The 21,230-nt window shown below is 46.6% G+C and overlaps 1 protein-coding gene across 2 annotated transcripts in view; it reads right to left on the bottom strand.

Moving 5' to 3' along the window:
• Nucleotides 1-21,230, bottom strand: part of SNW1 (SNW domain containing 1) — a 300,010-nt gene that overhangs the window by 215,548 nt on the left and 63,232 nt on the right. For both annotated transcript variants that reach the window (XM_069637912.1, XM_069637913.1), the window contains exon 2: nucleotides 3,639-3,792. In XM_069637912.1, coding sequence (XP_069494013.1) covers nucleotides 3,639-3,792 — 154 coding nt within the window. The remainder of the gene's footprint in view (nucleotides 1-3,638; nucleotides 3,793-21,230) is intronic.

Here is a 21,230-nt window from a genome sequence, read left to right as displayed (position 1 = left end):
CACAAACAAAAGAAACAGAGGTAAAATTCACAGTAGAATACATGGGAGAGTGGGAAAAAAGGGTCACACACTCTCCAGGTTAAAACAATCAAGTCCTCTCCTCAAAATCCAGCAAAGTTGCTGGGGGTCTCTAAGGTGGAGGGAATTAGCACATTTCTGAGAATTCTCCCTAACACTCTGGCCGGTCATTAAATGCAGCTGTTCCTTCTCTACACCTTCATAGTGCGGATTGTGGTCCTACCCACCAGCACTGAGATGTGACGTATAACCCTTGCTGAGTCTTTAGTCCCTCAAAGGGGAGTCACCTACAGAAAGAACCCATTTATCCTGTCCCTTATGGGTTACACACTTAGCAGGCTCACCTCCCTAGTAGCAAAGTGGCTGCTTCAGCTTCGGGAGAGATGACTATCTCAGTGAATTCGTCACAGAACAGTTATTGCTATCAATACTAGGTTTTAAATTATTTGGGAAAACATGTATTCACAGAAGAAGTTGCAACACTACAGTGGATTAGCTGTGTTAAGCTGGAAACAAATGCTACCATTCTTGCCCTTAATTGAATTACACACAACTGCATACAAGTATTGTCTTTATGTTAAATCATAGGATAATAATTAGCAAATGTCTAAGGCAAGGATGTCTGCTTGCACCCACATGTTCAGCTTATTCCTATCCGATAGCCACCTGGCATTGAAGCAATTAATGGCCTTCAACTTTGCCTTGTAAAGAACCATGTTCGGCACAGCTATGCGCAGATAATTTAGTCTTGCTCTCCCAAAATCCAGAGCCGTATTTGGACTTTATAGACAGATCTACTTACAAGAACCTACTTTTTAATACCTCGAAATTTAGGATTTTGGTCAGTGCAGAGTAATGTATAGATAGTACCTTCCCAAGGATTATTCAACTGGTGGATCAGTTTAGCTAAATGGGGTTGGGGGTTTACTGGGCGCTGCAAAATAAATCCCCACACTTATTTGTTAGGGAGATTTTTCCATAGCCCTCTGGCGAGGGATTTTGAAACCATCAAAACCTAGTGTACAAATAAAGTTCCAACCAAAAGGTAGACCAGACACCTCTGTAATGGGTAGCAGACCAGTCAGGCTTAACTCAAGGGAGGGAGGAAGTCGGATAGTGAATTACAGTTATTACCAATAGTCAACCCCAAATAATTCACTGCAACGGTATGGAACAAGTTACTTACCTGTAACTATTGTTCTCCAGCATGGGTCTGGCATGGATTCACATGTTCATGAATATTCCCCGTCGTCAGGCTGGGAATCCTCGGTAAAAAGAAAAACAGTTTCACTTACAAACTGTACTCTAAACAAATCACTGTCCTCTGGGTCATACTGCTCCCATCCAACGACAGTCCTCTGGCAGCCATCTTCTGATTTGGTAAGCACATAAAGGGTCAGTATGACCAAGAAGAGCCGCAGTTCCAGGTAAGTAACTTGTTCCTTCTCCAGCATGGGGTCTGGCATGGATTCACATGCTCATGAATAACTAATACAAAGCAGTACAACAATACACAACCACGGGAGGTGGCAAGGCTCAACAGAAGCTATTAACGCTTACCTCTGGAACACACTCACCTCAAGCGAACAGGTTGTGTAGCACTGCTTGGCCAACTCCTCCCTGGAATCCCCGTCGACGCAGTAGAACCTCGTGAAGGTGTGCATGGACCTCCACGTAGCAGCCAAGCAAATGTCCAGCAGGGGCACACCAGCTAGTAACTTTGTGGTGGAATTCTGACGGAACCTTCGGCATGAAAGAGGTGCGTCCGCAGCACCACCCTCGATTCGTGAAAAGTCAGGTAAGGCTGCTTGCAGGATATGGCCTGTATCCCACCCACCCTCCTGACGTGGTGATGGCCACCAAGAAAGCAGTTTTTCCATCAGAGGAGCCTGATGCATAGGCTCGAAGGGGGCACCCATGAGCCTTGTCAGAACCACATGAGTTCCCACGTTGGGGCAGGGGCCTTCACCGGTGGGAAAGAACGAAAAGTCCTTTGTGGAATTCCTTGACAAGTCGATGAGACCAAAGTGAAGACCTTCCTGGAGACCTGTTGTAGCAGGAGATAGCGCCAGATGTACCTCGATCGAGGCATGTGCCAGTCCGGCCTTGGCCAAGGATAAGAAATACGGAAGAATATGCAGGGCTGTGACCCTCAGAGGGGTAATCTGCTGCGACCGGCACAACGTAGCGAACCGCTTCCACTTGTGACCGTATCACTTCAAAGTCGATGCCGCCCTGGCTTGGCGAGGATCTCCCTGCAGTCGCGGGTAACTCATATCCTCCAAACTCTAGGGCTGCAGGAGCCAAGCCCTCAAGTTAAGCAATCCTGGGTTGTGATGCAGTATTGCAACTCCTTCTTTGGCGGGAAGATCCGGACCACTGGTAGCTTTATCGGAGGCGACGCTGACCGGCTAATAAGGTCCAGATAACAAACCTGCCTCAGCCACGCCAGGGCGAGGAGTATCCTCCCTGCACTGACAATGAGTATTGATGACTCGTAGCAGGAGAGGCAACGGAGGAAACACGTACATAAAAATCCCCTCCCACAGGAAGGAGAATGCATTTCTCAGGCTCCTCAGTTGGTGGAATCTGCTGGCAAACTTCTGGCATTTGGAGTTTGCCGCCGTTGCAAACAGATCGATCTGGGGCCTGCCCCACTTGGTGAAGATGTGGTCCACCCTGGTCCTGCCGCAGTTCCCACTCGTGGCAGGAGCGCAATTCCCTGCCGAGGGAATCTGCAGCGGTGTTCTTGACTCCCGCTAGGTGAAGGGGGATGAGGAACATTTCTTGGGAGCAAATGCAATCAGTAGGGTGTCCAGGAAAAAGAAAATTCAATATCGGATTGCAATTGTTGTTGGACAGTTTTCTCCGTCAAATTGGCAATGCAAGGGAGCTTGCATATGGGATGATAAGTCATGAGTTGCTCCATGTGTAGACTGGTTATCTTTAAAGTGGAGTTACAACTGCATATTTTAGAATTAGGGGCAGGGAAGGATGGGCGTCCCATAATTAGTAGCAGACCTAAATGCCATTGCTACTTTACGTAATGCAAGAAACCATTTGAAGACTTTAGTGGGACATTGGTTCGGGGATAATGATATGATATTTTATTTGTATCGCACTCATACTCAAGTGTTTCAGAGCGCGAAGAGGCAAAGGAGGACAAAACAACGATCTTACTAGGCCCAGTGACATTGAGAACGCTCAAGTATAGGGGATAGGGCAGGAGGAAAGTGCTGAGCAAGGGATAAAAACAACTGAAGTGCAGCTAGCAAGGTGGTAAGTGCAAGGTTAAGATCCTCAGGGAAAATCCTCAGCATTAGATTTTCTCGCAAAAAACTAAGCTAGTTTATCTCACAGTACTAATATATTTGAATAAAAAAAACTTGTTTGCTTTTAGCTATTGGACCTCGTGACAAGATTGAATGGTCTTGCAACCTGTGAACATCTCCCAATATCGAGCAATGGAAGCTATACCACAGAAAATACACAAAACCACCAAAACAGGATACTACATTGATGGCAAACATAAAAAGGTGCAATGAACTTAATATAAAACATTAAGATTGGAAAAATGATCTCATCACATCTATGAAAACCAAAATAAAATTAGCACTTACCTCCAATGATCGGGGGATCCAGCCCTTTCTATACCCATAGGGAGGAGGTTCTTTTCGGGAGGCCACCAATGCAGTCTGTCTTGATCTCTGGGCTCGAATCCTTTCTTCTTCTTCCAGCTGATCCTGTGACAGCTGGGTAGGTGCTGGTAAAAAACTGGAAAACGACAACAGCAATAAAAGCTTCAGACTTATGCATGAAACAGCTTTAGGTTATCAAGCAGCAAAAAAATGCATCTGTATTATATCCTCGTCTTCGCTTGGACCTCGCACCAAGCAGAAGACTAAGGGCCTCATTACACGGTAGGCGGTAAGGGTTTACCGGTAGCGGTATTTTACTGGTACCCGTAAACCCTTACCGCCTTACTACGAGGTCCCTTTGCGGGTTGGAGAATTTAACGCCTGCTTTTTGCAGGCGTTAAAAACCAACCAGCAAAGGGGCCAGGGAGCTAATTACAGTACCGCAATTTGCGGTGCCGTAATTAGCACCTTTGCCATTCCCATTATGCCCAATGGGGGAAAAATGGGAATGGGGAATTACCGCCCCACCAACCTTGGAATAGGGCGGTAATTCCCCTTTCCACCAAGGCAGTGCCGGTATTTTACCGGCATGGACCAAGGTGCTAATAGCACCTTGGTCCACCGCCATCCGTGTAATGAGGCCCTAAGTAATTGACTGCCATGAAAGCAACCATAAGCCTTTAGCGCTTATTTTTAAGGATAAAAATACACCTCAACAAAGCTGCCTTAATGCTACTGATATTCTTGTGGTTGGGTATGCGCAATCGATTAACTGTGTAACCATGTTAAAAAAGAACTCAATTCCTAGTATTTGTTTTACTTATCCTTCGGCATATTGAGCGGCAATGTTCTGAGGAACGCAAAGATAGAGGAGATTCAAGAATTTGATCAAATATTAATTTTGACGCAGCCATTTGTCACTAGCTCTAAACCCACAATCGAAAAACTTGCAAAGGAGGAGGAACCCTGGTATGATAAGGATTGTAGGGAAACAAAACAGGTCCTGCTTTCATATAAAATGTTGAAATCCCCAGTGGATATGATCCATCTCCAAACATTGAGATGGATTTATAGCAATCTAGTGAAGACCAAAAAGGGGGATTTTTGGGCACCAAGTGTGTTACTCCATTAGAGGCTGTCAAGACCAGTGAGACTGCAGGGTTCCAGAAGCTCATTTCAGACAAAGAACTTGGGGGTGATACTTCCCTTCAGGCCTGTATCACATCTGACATGTGGCGTGTACATTTTGAAAATCTGTATAAAAGTCCACTTGACAGTGGGCTTGAAGTCTACACAATTCCAACAAGTTCTGATGCCCCCCTCCTTTGAGCTCACCTTGCAGGACATTTATTCCTTACATCACAAAAAGCAGGTAAAGCAGCAGGCCCTAACAAAATCCTGGCAGACTTTTGTTATTTTTGTTTTATATTATAATTTTTTTTAAAAAGGGACAAACCAACTACTGAGATGGACTGCTGAGATGGCCCAGATTTATAAAAACGGTGTTAGGGAAAATCCATCCAACTACCATGCTATGGTTTTATTGGACGTCTCAGGAAAAAGGTTAGCTACAGCTCTCCTAAGACATCTCCAGGACTGGGTCGACGAAGAAGGATTACTGAGTCATCGACAAGCAGTCTTCAGGTCCAGTTTGAGTACTCTGGACTAGGCGTTCCAGCTCCATCCCTTTATCCAAAAGCACATAATCCTAACCAAGTCTAAATTATATACAGTCTTTGTCGACCTAAGAATGGCGTTGGACAGCGTACCGCAGAGATCACTTTGGGATATGCTATTGTCCAAGAACATCCCGAGAACATTACTATCCCAGATACAACTTTTGTACTCCAGAATTCTGCTGTTGAGAGATGGAAGTAAGCAGAGATGTAACTGTACCTTTCATTGTAGATAAGAGGCGTCCAAGGATGCGTTTTGTCCCCCTTATTGTTTTGCGTTTATGTAAAATTCTGTCACTGAAGAACTGTCCAATGTTAGTTTGGATCCTATGCGCTTGGTGAACGACAGAACCCAGCACTGTTTTTGCAGACAACAATGTTCTTTTGTCCACTACCCCTGTTGCTGGTTTGTTTTACAGCTGGGGCTGGAACTTAATGCAAGAAAAACAAAATAAAAGGTTTTCAGCCCCAAGAAATCCAAAATCAAGCCTCCTCATTTAAGCGTAGGAGGCCGCAAACTAGGGCAGGTGGTATGGTACGATTATCTTGGTATTCGTTTTTCAAGCAACACTGGTTTGGCCCCATCAACTGCTTAAAGCCCACGTAAACCTCAAAAAAAATACTGCAATGCTGAAAAAATTCTATTTTAATCATGTTGGCGGTGCAATAAGGGCAGTGCTGGAGTTTCAAGCAAGGGCATCTGCTTTGTATGGAACAAATCATCTGGGCGATACCAGGACTCTCTAACCACAATTGAAAATAAAGCATAAAGGGAGCCTTAACGCTACCTCAAGTGCCCCGAACAATCCTATACATGTGGAAAGCAACTTGGGCCTAATCGATTAGACCAGTATTGTACTGGATAAGGATATGGGGGAATCCAACCTTAGTTAAATATCATGAAGCCTTGGCTTATATAATGAAGCTGGATGAGGAGGGGCAATATTCCATGGCTTGATCACATAGAGGTGCCTTACAGCACTGAAAATGACCTACTACTGGGTGGCGCCAAATTCCATTAACAAGGATACAAAACTCAGGGTCAAAGAGGCATATGCAGAAAGGTAGGAGGAGTAACATGGAAAGTTCATGTATTGCCTTGCTCCATAGCATGGATTACCTACATTCAAAACATACTTTTAGGTATGAGATCCATCTCAATACGACTTATGCATGGGCACTTTACATTGAATTTATAATTGGCTGTGTGAAGGTACAGGCTCATACTAGTCATTGGAAAAATATGCAGGACCAAGCTGTCTAATGTGTAGTGCTGCGAAGGGAGGATGTTAGGCACTTTATGTTTTTATGTGATGGGTTACATCGGCTGAGAATTTCTCTCAAACCCTTGATATGATGTGGCATTTATAACGCGCCTGTACACAAGTGTTTCTAGGCATGACAAGAAAAGGAGGGGGAAACAAAGGGAGGTCAAAATAACAATCTTACTAGGCCTTGTATCATTCAGATTGTGCAAGTGCGAGGAAGTCAGAAGGAGAGAACTGCCAGGGGGAGAGGTAAGGGGGAAGAGCAGTTAACTCACAAGTGCAGCCAGCGGGTGGCTCGTAAGTGCAGAGAGAAGGGACTGTAGGGTTGCAGTTACCAACCCTTTACGTGCTGGCGAGCCCGGAGGCAGTGTGAGGGCAACTGGGCATGCAGGAGCCTGGGCCCCGAGTACAGAGGGTGGCCAGGTGACCAGTGCGAAGCGCAGGCAGGTGCATCGCAGGGGAGAGGAAGAGAGAAATGGAAACAGATAGGAAGGTGTCAAGTTGCTTCCGGAACCAGAGGTGGTTCTGCTCAAGTTTGAGAGAGGCAGGGGGGCTGTTCCAGAGGGAGGCCCCTGCCGAGGAGATTGGCCCCCAACTCTCTGCTTGGAGAAGCGTCTGACCCTCAGAGAGTTGGAGGTGGATGAGCGGAGAGCTCGAGAAGGAAGATGTTTTGGAAGAGAAGTTGAGAGGTAGAGCGGTCCCAGGCCCCAGAAAGCCTTGTGAATGATGGAGGGTCTTGAAGTTGATCCTTGCAGCCACGGGAAGCCAGTGAAGTGATTTCAGAGCTGGAGAGATATAATACCTGGGGGCTTGAGGCAAAGGACAAGCGCAGTCCTGTTCTGGATAAGTTGTAAAGGTCGAACAGTAGAGGCAGGAAGATTTAGAAAGAGGCTGTTGCAATAGTTCAGCCTAGAGAGGACCAGAGCTCTGGAGACAGTGAGCTTCTGGGGGAAAGGGAAAAAGGAAGAATACCTCTGAGGAGGTGCAGCTGATAGTTTGATTTCTTGTTTTTATTTCATAAAATGTGCCCTTTGTCTAATGCCATGCAACTTTTCAAATGCTCGACTAATATAGATGCGTCAAAATACATCCATCGGGCATGGCTAAGAAGGAGAACTTTAGTATTACCAAATGTTAAGTAAGATTTTCATATTAGCGATAAATCTTCTGGACCCGGGTCAACGCCAGAACTTTGTGCTTGGACTTGGTGATTATTTTCCATTGTCCTTAGGTGAGTGGGAATCTTTTTTCCCCTCTCACCTAGTCTTTTACTCTTTATGGGTGACCTTTTTACGTCTCTCCATTGTGCTATTGGAGTTATAGTTCCCTATAATTTTTGGGCTTAGACTGGGTTGCCTGTTTGGGCTGCCCTTCTTAATTCCTCTTATTTCTTGGGTGAACTACTGTTCCCAAGAAATAAAGTGGGATTCCAATCCCCTTAATATTTTATATAGTGAGCCATATGTGGAGTGCTGGGGAGATGCAATGTATCCACTTTCTTTCTGACTTACCAGGTATCATTTGTCTTACAATTAAAAGTTAACTTGAATGGCTGGTGACAGTGGTTTTACCTTAATGAATTTTCAGCCATATTACTCGCAGGCTGTCAAATCAGCTGAGGTAATGAATAGGAGGGTCACCATTTTTTCATCTTAAGTATCCATAGGCTGACTTCTGCCATCCTAGGTGGGAAAGATCTTGGCTGAAATTGTCTCTTCGGCAGGAGTCCTTTGCATTCCCCACACAGGCTCTAGAGTGTCTGAAGACAGGAAGTGAGGGAGGAGTCCAAACCTCTGCAGCCCTTGGTCTTTCACCTTGCCTGAAAGGAACCAGTTCCTACTGGGGAGCTGGCTGTCCTGATTGGATAGCCAGCCGCCCATTTACTGTGAACTGCAGGGAGAGTTTGCAGAGGTTGTGCTGTATTTCCCGATAAATCCTTCAAACCTGGAAGCTGCTGACAAGTCGACCACTGGAGCTGATTCCGAAGAGGAAGATGGCAAAATTACGGCTGTAATGATTTCCAGCAACCGGAGAGCCTGCTGTGCAACAGGAGCCTGATGTAACCCTTCATCCCATCCGACCTGGGGGTCCCAAAAATGATGACTAACCCAGAGGCTGGTAAGACACACTAGTCTTAACAACACCTGCAAGATGAGCCATCCCCCAACATGCTGCAACCTTCCTGGGCTGCAAACTGCCAATACCAGGGGACTTCAAGCCCGAGTGCAGTGCAATGTCTTACGAAGTCCGATTCCTGCTGAAACTTTGGTGGACTCCTACTGGGCCTTGAGAGGCACGAGTCGAATCCCTGAAGTCCTCTCACCAAGGAGCTGGACAGAGAGAGTGAAGCGAATTGGACCAGTGATATTCGGTCTTCATCTGGTTCCTGTAAAAGGGTACCAAGACCACAGAGGCACAAGAAGTAATCCTTTGTTGGAAGCCAGTTCTGAGGACTGCTGCTGCGACTTCCCATCCAAGGTCTGTTTCCTTCGTCACAAAACCGAGATTCCATGGACCGGGTCCTGTGCTGCTGTAGCGTGAAACCATCCACCCAGGGGCTCTTCTCTTCTGCTAAGGTACTGTGTTGGCTTGGGTAATACTTACCTTAAGTCTTATGTCGATCCTGTGAGGCTGAGTGGGCGATTTGTATGTTTGAGAGTTTGCCCATACTGTTCGCCCAGGGCTAACACTGGAACACCTATGGGGAATCTTCTCTGAAGTCCCTGAACACTTAACTAACTCTGAAGCCAATACTTATTTGTCGAAGAAGAAATCCTCTGGAACTACGACTTTCCTGTACCTGAACACTATCCTGACCTGCCTACAGCCAGCTCCTAGACCACTAGGGTCCCTCTTCTGCCTCTGAGAAAACTCATGCAATAGACTAGGGAAAGACTCTAAAATATCTCTTGAAAATATAACAAGTGTAAAAGTACTTGCATGTAATTGAGTTAGTATTGTAACTATCTCTAAACAGAATAACTTACTAAGGGTTACAAAAGTTATTACTTAACTTTAAGTTGCTCCTTTAAGAAGTATATACGCTGCTTGAATAGTGTTCCACTCTTCTTAAAACAAATTGTGTTGGTACTGTTTTATTATTCTTAACTGAATTAGTGTAAAAGCTTACCAATAGGGCGTACCTATTTATTTATAGCATTTTTGTAATACCCAGTAATGCTGAGTATCGCAGCGTTTGTACAGAGTACGAAGGGTGGAAATCAATGAGCAGGTAAGTAGGGAACAGATGAGCAATGACAGTCATATTTCATGAAGAGCCAGTTTTTTCAAGAGTTTTTTTAAGGTGGAGTACGAAGTTTGAAGTTTAATGTTCGTGGGAAGAGAGTTCCAGAGTGCAGGGGTGTAACCGCAAAGCTTACTCCTCTAGCTTTGGCCTTTTTGAAGCGTGGAATGGCCAGAATGGTATTGTTGGAAGAGCAAAGGGTTCTGCAGTGTTGTTTCAAAGAGATGTTCTTGTTTCGAGACAAGGGGCAAGATTGTAGAAGCAACAATGAGTCAGTGTGAAAGTTATGGGAAGTCAGTGGGCATCACGACTGACGGAGGAGGTGTGGTCGGGGATGCGCAAACCCAGGGCGGCCCGTAGGGCTTTGTTCTGAAGGAGTTGCAGCTTGGCTAGGTTAATTGCCAAAGTGCCCATGAGGAGGACGTTGCAATAGTCAAGCTTGCTGATGATAATTTCTCTGGCTAGGGTGAGGTAGTTGATTGGCGAAATTGAATTGCCTGCTGAGAGAAAGGAGCTTTGCGGTATAAGATCTAGAGGACGCCAGGGTGTTGATGTGGCGAGTCATGTTAAGTTCAGCATCAAAATAGACTCCCAGATTCCAAGATGGCCACCGGCAAGGGGAGGACGTGCTAATCACGGCTCGTCCCTGGCCCCAGTCTAAAGGTGCACATAAAGCTTTTCTTGCTGTCCCCTCCACCCCTCACCCTCAAAAATGGATGCAGAAGGAAGCCCCCACAATGGTAGCTGCAGCAAGCGTGGCCCTGTACAGTGAAGAAAATAACAGTGGTGGCAAAAGAGACGGAAGGGAGACCGGAGGAGGAACAGGGCATGGTGGCTGCCCCAAGCGGCTGACTTTGCTGTGCTCTGCCTGCAAGGGTGGCAGAGTGCTTTAAATATCCCAGCGGTGCCTATAAAACACGGCAACGGGAGAACAATAGGGATTGGAGCAATAATGATTGGAGTGAGGGATTTTTGAGGAGTCCCCCCTTTACTCCAGGGTCCGAAAACAGGAGCAGCCTTGGAGACACCCGCTGGTTGGTGAGGAGGGTGGCAGGCAAAGCAAAACTTGGTGCACGAGGGACCCCTCCGGCAGATTGCGGAGTGGAGGCTGCGGTCTCCTTGAAAAATTGAATGCAGAAGGCCCCGTCGGGGCATCAATACTTGCAGACTGGACGGAGGACGACACCTTCCCTCCACCGTATTTAACATAACATCTGCTGCGCAAGATAACGCAGAGAAAGGCGGCGCAGGTCCTGCTGTGACCCCGGAGGGTGCTGACCCGGGAGTTCCATAAACTGCACATTTCAGTTGAGGAAGAGCGAGGGGGCTCCAGACTACATATGTAGTTTATTAAAAGAAGTGGCACACAGGAGAGGGCGCTGTTCCTGTACAGGCAGCAGGCATTGAGATCACTAAAAAGGTGGGCCCACATCATAGTGTGACCTGCAAATGAGCAGAGGTCGTGCCATATCAGGTACCCTGTGGCCAAGAGGTGCCTCTTAAGTTCAAAGACTAAACACCTAGTGACATTGCTTCATAGAGAAGAGAATAGCCCTGTTAGGTGAACTGCGCTGGGGACAGGTTAGTGCTGGAACCCAGGCTTTATTTGTGAGAGACTTACCTAGCTCAATGCAAAGACACTATCCAATCTAGGGCTGCAGGCACCACCAAGGGAGATAGAAGCAGCCCGGACCAAACTGTGAGCAGCGAACCAACAGTGACTGGTAGGGGGCCACTCCGGGACCTCGGAGGGAGGGACTTGAACACTAGGGCGTGCAGATCCTAGGAGGGCTTAGAGCCGGGGATCATCAGGAAGACGTTGCCCGTCAAGAAACATTCAAGTGGCATGGCATCATGGAAGGGAAAATAACCTCCCGGGTGTAATACGAGAGGGGCCAAAATAGTAATGGAATTTGAGCCTAATCCATAACGGAATTCCCCAGCGCAATTAGCGGACACTAAACCTAGGACTGCAGGAAATACTAGCGCGGAAACGAGAAGACGGAATGGGCCATCTGTGTGCAACAAAGCCTATAAATTAATGGAGTTAGCGACGACACGGCCCTGGTTTTTGGTGGGCAGGACCTGTATACCTCAACGCACGTATCATATTGGATGCTGCAATGGGGATCGTCAAGTAGATAATCCGAAGGGAGGCACATGTATTAAACTAAAGGAAGAGGACGTAATAAAGGTACACCGGCACATCCCACGTCGAATGCTTGGGGGGGCTGAGGGTACAATCACTAGCTTTTGGAAGTCAGAGGCAAAGGGAACTCCAGTGTGGTTCAATCTCCACAATCACGAGACGGGGAGACCCTAGAACATTGGGATAAGATGGAGATTACCAAAAGAAGATTTGATGCAATGTCTAGCGAACCACCAGCAACGCCTTAAGGAATTTCTTCAGGAATTTTTTCAAGAGCAGATTTCCACTTTAAAAACTGACATAAAAAGTGCTGTCCAGGAAATAAAAGGTGAAATCTCGAAATTAGGGGAGCAAGTAGATACGAATGAGGGAGCTTTGCAGGAATTGGCAAAAGATTCTCAGAAAAATGATGAGGCCATAGAACGACTGCCACGGATGTCGCACAACTTAGAGCTTCAGTGCGAAGATCTCGATAATAGATCAAGGTGCTCAAATATTCACTTTAAGAATGTTCCGGAAGAGATTATGGACAAAGATCTCAAGCAATCAATTAAAAACTTTGTGCAGAACTGCTCCTGGAAATTCCCTCGGACGAGATTGATTTAGACAGGATTCATTTCGGGACCGATGAGAAAAGAGCCGGTGGCCCGACCAAGGGATGTTTTGGCAGCATTCACGTTTTATGGGCAGAATTTTGAGGGCAGCACCAGCAGTTACGTCTTTGACCATCAATAGCTCGAAGTACAGCTCTTCCAGGACTTGGCATATTCCACTCTACTCAAAAGAAGGTTGATGGGACCCGTCACCAGAATTCTCCATCAGGAAAAGGTTTGATATCGGTGGACTTTCCCATTTGGCTTGCTGTTTTCCTGGAAGGAGGGCAGGCAGTTCAGGGTGACAATGTGCGAAGTGGGCCTTGATGTGGTTTCACCTGCGAGCAGACCAGGACACAGGATGAAGGCAACCGCACCACTCAGCAGAGGCGACAATGGTGGTCCACGGTGAACCGAGACATTAGAAAAGCACGTCCTCCGAGAGGTTGGGAGAAACCAATGGACACGCTGCATATGGAGGGGTGCCCTGTATACTGGTGAGTGTGGGCAGCGATGGCAGACTCAGATTTGTTGTGGTGGGGTGAGCAAGGGTAGATGCTTGTAGACGGGGCGAGGTAGGTGGCTGAGTCTGGGGGTCTGATTGGGATCTCAGGGAGAGGATTAGTTTATCTCTCCACAGTTGGTAGGATCCAGGTAGTTTACCAGTAAATGGTCAGGGATTTTCCCTGTTGATGTCACTAGGAGCCATGAACCGGCCTGGGTCATTGGAAGGGGTAGGGGAATTTGGGGGTGGGAATGATCGGGTGAGCTGCTGGGCATGTGAAGTGATGTGGGCCACGGAGGCGGGTAAAATGGTATGAGGTACAATGGTCCAAACGTGGGGTATTCATACTTTTAGAGGTAACGGCCATGCAAACATGGAGGTTTCACAACAGGGGTTATCGTTAAGAGGCCAAAGGAGGAGGAGGGAATTGAAAGACTAGAGAATTTTCATTGGTTTTGAAATCATCACGTACAATATTAGAGGGATAAACTCACTGGTAAAGCCAAGTAAACTGGAGCGTTTTTTCCAGGCATGAGAAACCAGAATTTCTCACGCTCCAAGGAACCCACCCATGCAGAAAAGATAGATTGCAAATTCAAATAAGAGGGTACCATCATATTTTTCATGCTAATGCGAATGATAAAAAAGCTGGGGTTTTAATAGCATTCAGGAACAATCCTGATAAGGTGATTTCGGCCTCCATGGAACATAAGTTAGGGAGATAACCCATTTGTTAAGTTTTGCATTAAGACAGAGTTATTACCGTAGCAACGGTCTACGCACCAAACTCCAGACAGGATGGTTTTCTCAGGGCCACGTTGGCGGCATTCAAAAGCATAGCAGAGGGGTACGTTATATTAACAGGGGATTTAAATATAGGCTGGGATGCGGAGATGGATCGAAGTCAAGTAGGATATGCGCCACAGGGCACACCGTTCCAGCAACTTAAACAACAATTTAAACAATTGGGGCTGGTAGATGTGTGGCGTGTTTGTAGGGGTAAGGAAGTGGGATTCACATTTCTACTTGCATGTTCATAGATCCCAGTCGCGCATATTATATATGGGTGTCCTCCAAAACTGACAAGACGATTCCGGGAAGTATCCCTGGGGGCGATCGAGCCATCTGATCACACACCCTTGGGGGCGACGTTAGACATGACATTTCAACAGAGGGGGCTATGGCAGTGGGTTTTACTGGAATGGATCCTAGTGGATTCGGTCTTATCAGCTGAGATAGGGGAGAAGATTCAGACCTATTTTAGAGTAAATAAGATTGCAGATACCTCCCCGGGTATATGGTGGGATACCTTTAAAGCAGTAATGAGGGGGGGAATTGATTGCATGCAAGGCCCTGAGGGAACAACGAAGTCGGCAGCTGAAAATGGGTAATTACCCCACGAGGGATACTATGAAAATGTATAGAGCAATTTGAGGGCAGCTTGAGATACTGAGGGCTAAAAAGGGCAGAGAGGACACTTCTCAGAGCCAAACAATATTATTATGTTAAGGGGAATAGAGCGGGGAGGTTATTAGCACAACAACTGAGACCGAAGAAGGGCTGCCCAAATGATCCTAAAAATTAGGGAGGAGGAAAGGGGGGTGTGGTTGATACAGAGGGAATTATAGGGTCTTTTGAATGCTTCTATGGAGCCTTGTATTACCCAGATAGGCCTTGGGACGTGTTGGCAGATGGAAATCTTCTGATGCTCTCGCGAGAACAGAGGGAAGAACTAGAGAAGGACTTCACAGAGGAGGAAGTCAGTAGGGCTATTGGAAAACTCCACTTGATTAAGGCTCTGGGTCCTGATGGCTTCACTGCCATTTTCTATAAGAAATATCAGAAAGCCCTCATCCCCCATCTAACGCGATTAGAACCAGGCACATTACAGCCTCGATGGATCAGGCCAAATTGGTGATATTCCCGAAACCGGGCAAATGCATATCATCCAATAGCGTTAATTAATATTGACGCTAAAATATATACCAAGATTTTAACTCTACGACTGGAGGATATATTCCAAACCTTAATAGGACCCGATCAGGCGGATCAGGGAACGCCAAACATCTGACAATACAAGAAGGTTCTGTCATTTAATAGAAACGATTGAGAGGTGTGGGATTCCATTGGTTTTCCTTGCTTTAGATGCCGAAAAGGCATTCGACCGGGTGGAATGGTCCATTCTCTTTTGAACAATGATAAGTATGGGGGGTTTGGGAATCGTTACCTCCAGAGGATACAAGCCAACTATCGAACACCTACATTGCGCGCGTCCATTAATGGACAGCTTTCTGGCTCTATCAGATTAGAGAGGGGGGCCAAACAGGGATGTCTGTTGTCTCCCTTGCTTCATGCAATCTATCTGGAACCCCTTCTGCAGCGTCTACGTGAAGCACCAGGAGTGAAAGGTATTCACTTGGGGGGACGTGAACATAAAATAATGGCATTTGCTGATGATGCTTTTTCAGACCTAGCAAAGTCTCTAAGGGTGGTAGTCTCTGAGCTGGCTTTTTTTTGGCAAAGTGTCAGGTTTAAAACTAAGAGATACTAAATCTCTCACCGTCGAGGGAAAAGGTAAGGGAGAATCAAGGGTGTACCCAACTGCAATGGGCGAAATCGAAAATCTAATATTTAGGGATTCATATTACAAAGTCTATGGCAACGTTGTATGAGGTAAACTACCCTCGGTTACTTAGCGCACTTAAAACCGACTTGCAACGTTGGAATCCTCTACATATATCATGGATGGGGCATATGGCCTCAATTAAAATGGTGACCCTCCCACATTTTTCCCCACACATGATAGTGCACCATTCTTTGTTTACTCTGGAAAGAGTGTTGGGGAAGACTGGGGTTTCTAGCACGTGCAGGATGAAAAATAATTCTTTGGAATTGGAACTAGTATTCGAGATTCTGGTGTTGTATGAGTTGGTTTTATGGGTATGAACAGGCTCCCTGTACTCTTTAGCCGCTGTGGTGAGCTTGGCTAGGTTGTAGGGGAGGTTTATTTGTGGTAGAGGTGCTCAAGGGATCTCTTGCTTCTTCGAAGCATGACGAGTTAATCAGAAAACCAGTGACTGGTAGGTTTGTGGGGTTTAGGAACTTTAGATTTGAGAGGGGCATGTTGGTCCATCATGAGGTGGTGGCTCTGGTGGTAGTAGTTGGCAATGGCTTCAGGGCAGTAGCTGGCTGGAGAAGATGATGCGTGAAGGGAGGAGAGGGTGGATACAAGCAACTCCGGCATTTGTTTGCGGTTGTTGCGGACCAGGGTGAGAGATGGTGAGGGTGTGGTGGAGACTGGCGGTGTGGGGTGCATGATAGCAAATTTGATAAGGAAGTGGTCTGAGCAGGCTACTGGGTTGATGGAGGAGATCTCGATGGAGATGATGTTGGTAAGGATCCAATCAAGGGTGCGTCCCTTGCAGTGGGTAGGTGTGTGAACTAGTGAGAAATTAATTTCTTGTAGGGCAAAATTGAGTAAGGAAGCTTTTTACCGCATGGATTATTGTAGCCTAGGTTAACGTCGCCTAGGATGATGAATTTCCTGAGGGTTTGACTAATGAGTTATCAGGAGGGGGATGTCAACTCCAGGTTGGCTGAAAGAGTATGATAGTTATATTCGGAAGAGGTTTTAGGTGGTCTAAGGATTAATTGCATGTTTCAGGAGGAAAGATGTGTAACCTGGTATGAGAGGAGTCAATGCTCCTGATGAGGAGGGAGGACTTGGCTAAAAGCGCCACACCGCCACCAGGGGTCCAGCGCTGGCCATCATGAATATAGAATAGTTGGGCGGGATGGCAATGGAGATTAGTGGGTTGGAGGCAGCGTGTAGCCAAGATTCCGTGATAGCAAGCAGCTCTAGGTCACTCTCAGGGATGAGGTCATGGATGTAAATGGCGTGTGCTCCAAGAGAAAGTGTGTTTATCAGAGCAGATTTAAGGAAGGGTTTTTAGTCGTTAGAGTGGAAAATGGCACAGTGGCAGGGGGCAGAGAGTGCTGGGGGGGGGGGAGGTTGGTGCGAGAGGAGAGCCTGGCATTTCTGGTAGGTCCCAAAATATATTTCGGCCCAGGAGAGGGTGTGGGGGACAGCAGGGTTCTGGTTTGTAGCCTTAGGAGGTGGACTTGCCCCAGACGGGGCTGAGAGTCAGTGGTTTGGCCATTTGTAGGTTTCTGAGGAGTCCTGAGGCCATGGGCTTTGGGGAGATTAGTGCCGGTACTGTAGACGTGGGGGACCTAAGGGTGGTGAATAGGAGGGGTCCAAGTGTAGCTGGCGGGCAGTTGGCTGTGCTGGCATGGTCCGTGCTTCGGGTTAGTGGTGTATTCTGGTTGGACACTGAATCTGGTGTCTCTCTTCGGGCACAAGGTAATCCAGGGCCACAGGAAAGCAGTAGGGGTGGCAAGAACGGGGTAGTAAGCCCTTGAGCTTGGTCATGACAGTAGAGTGCACGGTCCCAGATATAGGTAGCACATTGCTGTCAGACAGAACAGGAGTGCGAGAGACGTTACTAGGAGGGGAGGTAGCATGGAAGAGAACGGCAGGATGGAGGAATGGGCTGGGAGGAGGGAGTGAGCGAACAGGAAAGTCTGGAGAGCGGCTTGGTTTAAGTCTGAAAGAGTAGTCATGATTAGGGAGGATCTGCATAGCCAAGCTGATGCAGTGGATGGGGGGGTTGGGAAGGGCACAGGAGTTGGAGATGCCAAGGAGCGTGCTGTGGGCAGGGGGTAGGAAGCGTGAAGGAGAAGGAAGGTGCATAGGAATGGTAAGGGTTGAGGTTGGTGCAGATTTTGAGGAGGAGATTTGAGCGTTGCAGCATCCAAGGTTGTGATGGGCGCAGTGTGTCACCGGGTGTTGCAAGGAAGGTAAGTGGTTGTCATTGCACTAATGCGTGCCGAGGTGATGAAAGAGGCAGTAGGTACTAGTGCAGCTCTTACCTTTGGCGGCAGGAGTTACTGGGCAAGAGCAAGGGCTTTGTGGGCACTGGCAGGACTGCAGACCAGGGGTTGACACTCCTGAGAATGGAAACGTGTGAGTACTGTCAGACAAAATATTTGGCAGATGACTGGCTATCGAGTGGAATTTCTGAATGGGGGATGCCTTTGGGTAATAATAGGCAAACGTTCACAGGCACCTGGCAGTACATCCATTTCTTGAAGAGCAGGAGACTAACTCTTATTTTGTTTCTGGGAGTCTCTGCAGATCTTTCCATGCTCAGGAAACACTGCAACCAAATTAATTCTAGTTCTGGTGTTCAAATCACACTACCTTGACTGTTAAGTCTGATTTCCAAGTTGGTGCATTGAGGTACAAGTACGTAGATTAACAGCCTCATGATGTGCCTAGCTGCTATTTATATCCCCTCTTTTCTCAAGTTGAAGGGGCAATGCAAGGGAACGTAACGGATAAGTTGCTGGGATACAAACGAATATTCTCTCCAGACCCAGTGAATGCAGCTGGCTGGTCGGCACCCGGTATGCTGCCGCTAAGTGTTTTACATTATGTACCTGCTTACGCCAGTAGCTTCATTTTTGTAGTTGGTGCTTGGCTTGTTTTCCCCCCTTTTTTCAGCGCAGCAACGTAGTGACTAACATTGACCAGTGGGTGGGATTGGATGTTCTTGGATTAGAGTTTACTGTGTCTACAATCCTTTGTGTGTAATTCCTATAGTAAAAATTGATCATCTTTATGGATGGTGGCATTGAATGTCCAGTATGTGGTTCAAATGGGGATGTGAGAGAAGCACTTTAGGGACCTGTCCTTTACTGGTGATAAACTATTCTCCCCACCTCCGGCAATCTCCCCGTGCCCAAGTAGACACACTACTACTTCCTTCGACTGGTTTGAAAAACATTTTAAAAAATCTATTTGTGGTTCGAATCCCAGTACAAGTGCTCCCAAAATACATATTTGACAACTGGCTGTAAATATGGGCTTGAACAAATGGCTCAAACAAGATACCAAGATTTGCCAACAAGGTGATCTGGGAGAAATTGAGATTTGGAGACCCTTTCCCATAGAATATTGTTGAGTGTCCTTGTATGCCTGGCAGCTTAAGGTAAAATTAAGGATTTTTAGGGTAATAATGCAAGAGGCAAAACTGGAAACGGTAGAGGGGAGTAAAGTCAATTTCTGGATAGGATAGTCCGAGAGTAGAGCAGGCACTTGGTAAATTAGCAATTCACATGATCCTCCTGCAAAAGGAACGTGCAAGTTGGACATTTCTGTACCCCATCTACAGTGTACAATAAGGGCATGTCATGCAACCTCTCTGGAGAGCAAATAAGGGTAATTGAGTATAGGAAAAGAAGACAGTCCGAGCAAAATGGTGTGGGTTGGAGAACTGAATAAATTAATTCCCACATGTCCATATTATTGTGTTACTCTAAAATATTTCTGGCAATTTAATTGTGTGCAAGTATCGTATACTGTGGCGTATTGGCATCACTGACCTGCGTATGGTATCCCCAAATCCACAACAGCAGCAGTGTTTAAATAACACACATCCCCAGGCATAGACCAATCCATTTGGGATTAACAAACCAAAAAATCCTACAGGTCCCCTCTTGAACAAAACCGAATTGGTAGGGGATGGACCATACAGAAGAACCAGTAAGATCACCTAGGCCAGGATGAAGGCCGGAAAGGACCCAAACCATGTTGACAAACCAGCAAGAATGGTATTACATCTCCCATAATCCATCTTCACAACAGAGGAAAACCGGGACCAGACTTGCAGAACTAGCTTACAGAGTTTGGCTCAGGAAGATAATGGTCAAGTGTGCGGAAAGCCACCAAGTGTTTTATACCCCCCAAAGGGGACAGTTTTGGGTAACATGTGCCTTGTCCCCATTTGAAATCCAAGGAAGCCACTTTACAGTTTATGGACACAGACAGAGCCCCAACCTCCTTCCAACACTGAAAGTAACACTGGGGAGATGAGAACTCCCGTTTCCCTTACAATTACCAGCACAACGGAGACTGGATTACCTGCATCTGCAGGCTCCATTAAAAGCAAGGGAAAGGACACTGGCACTGCACCAAACAAAGGAGAAACATTTTTCTAAACTCCCACCCCAGAGGAGGTCTGCTTAATACATACTCCGAGCTGTTTGACCAAAGGAGGATGCCACAATGCAATTCAGAGAAGGAGAACTCCACAGCCAGAGACACAGCAACAAACCAGGTTCTCCTTCCCAGCCAGCAGCAAACACTAGACTGAAGTGGGATTCAAGATGGCACCACTCCTATTTAAAGACGTCCCCCATGAACTCAGGACTAGAAAGCATCCCTGCCATGGAGCATGCCCAGAGAGCAGGCCTGTGACCCCCTCCGACCAGCAAACAGGAAGCTAGTCAGCCCAAGCACTATTAGTGGCCAGCACTCATGGATGACATGATGGACAAGGGGCAAACCGGCCACCCACAAACGGTCGACTTGGCATAGAGAGTCACTCCTGCCAGCGAAGGAGCACCTACTTCAGGGTCTGGTCTGCAGCTTCATGGAGACTAGACCTTTGAGCAGGAGCTGTTAACCTCCTGCGAAATGAAAAACAGCCGGGGGGCTAGAGGGGGAAGAGACAAAGCTACAGCAAAGAAAGTGTGAACTGGAGTAAAAGCAAATAAGTGCTACTACTTAGAGTGCAACATTATCCAACTGTGCCCGACCCATGGTTGCCAATCCACCACTTGCCATATAATTTCAATTCAACTTGTAGTCAGTCTCCAAATATGCATTGCGTTGTTCATTTCTCCAGTTTAGAAATATGGTGATCCAAAAAGAGATGTTAATCAAACAAATAATCCTTTATTTAACTTTGGACTCATCAGGTACAAACAACATCGCATTTCAGCATCATAAAGCAACACTTCATAAAACAAACATCTACACACATCATTCTACAAAATTGACGTCCAAGATAAAAAGTCCATCTAAGTTAGTCTCAAAAGCTAAAAAAGGTAATAATAAAAACATTCCTACTATGGCGTTAGGACGGTTTTCTAAAGTCCAATTGAGGGCTTCAAACATCTGTGGCAGTACAAAACTCCACTCTTAGCATAAGGCTGCACCACCGGAGAGCAATTGTTAGCGTAAACAGAGCAGCCAGGCCTCCTGTAGGAGGGAGAGAGGACTGTAGCTTGGTA

This window comes from Ambystoma mexicanum, chromosome 14 (genome assembly GCF_040938575.1).
Source record: "Ambystoma mexicanum isolate Mex_15411 chromosome 14, UKY_AmexF1_1, whole genome shotgun sequence".
NCBI lineage: Eukaryota > Metazoa > Chordata > Amphibia > Caudata > Ambystomatidae > Ambystoma > Ambystoma mexicanum.
The sequence above is the reverse complement of the archived record's forward strand: the minus strand, read 5'-3'. Positions and strand labels throughout refer to the sequence as shown.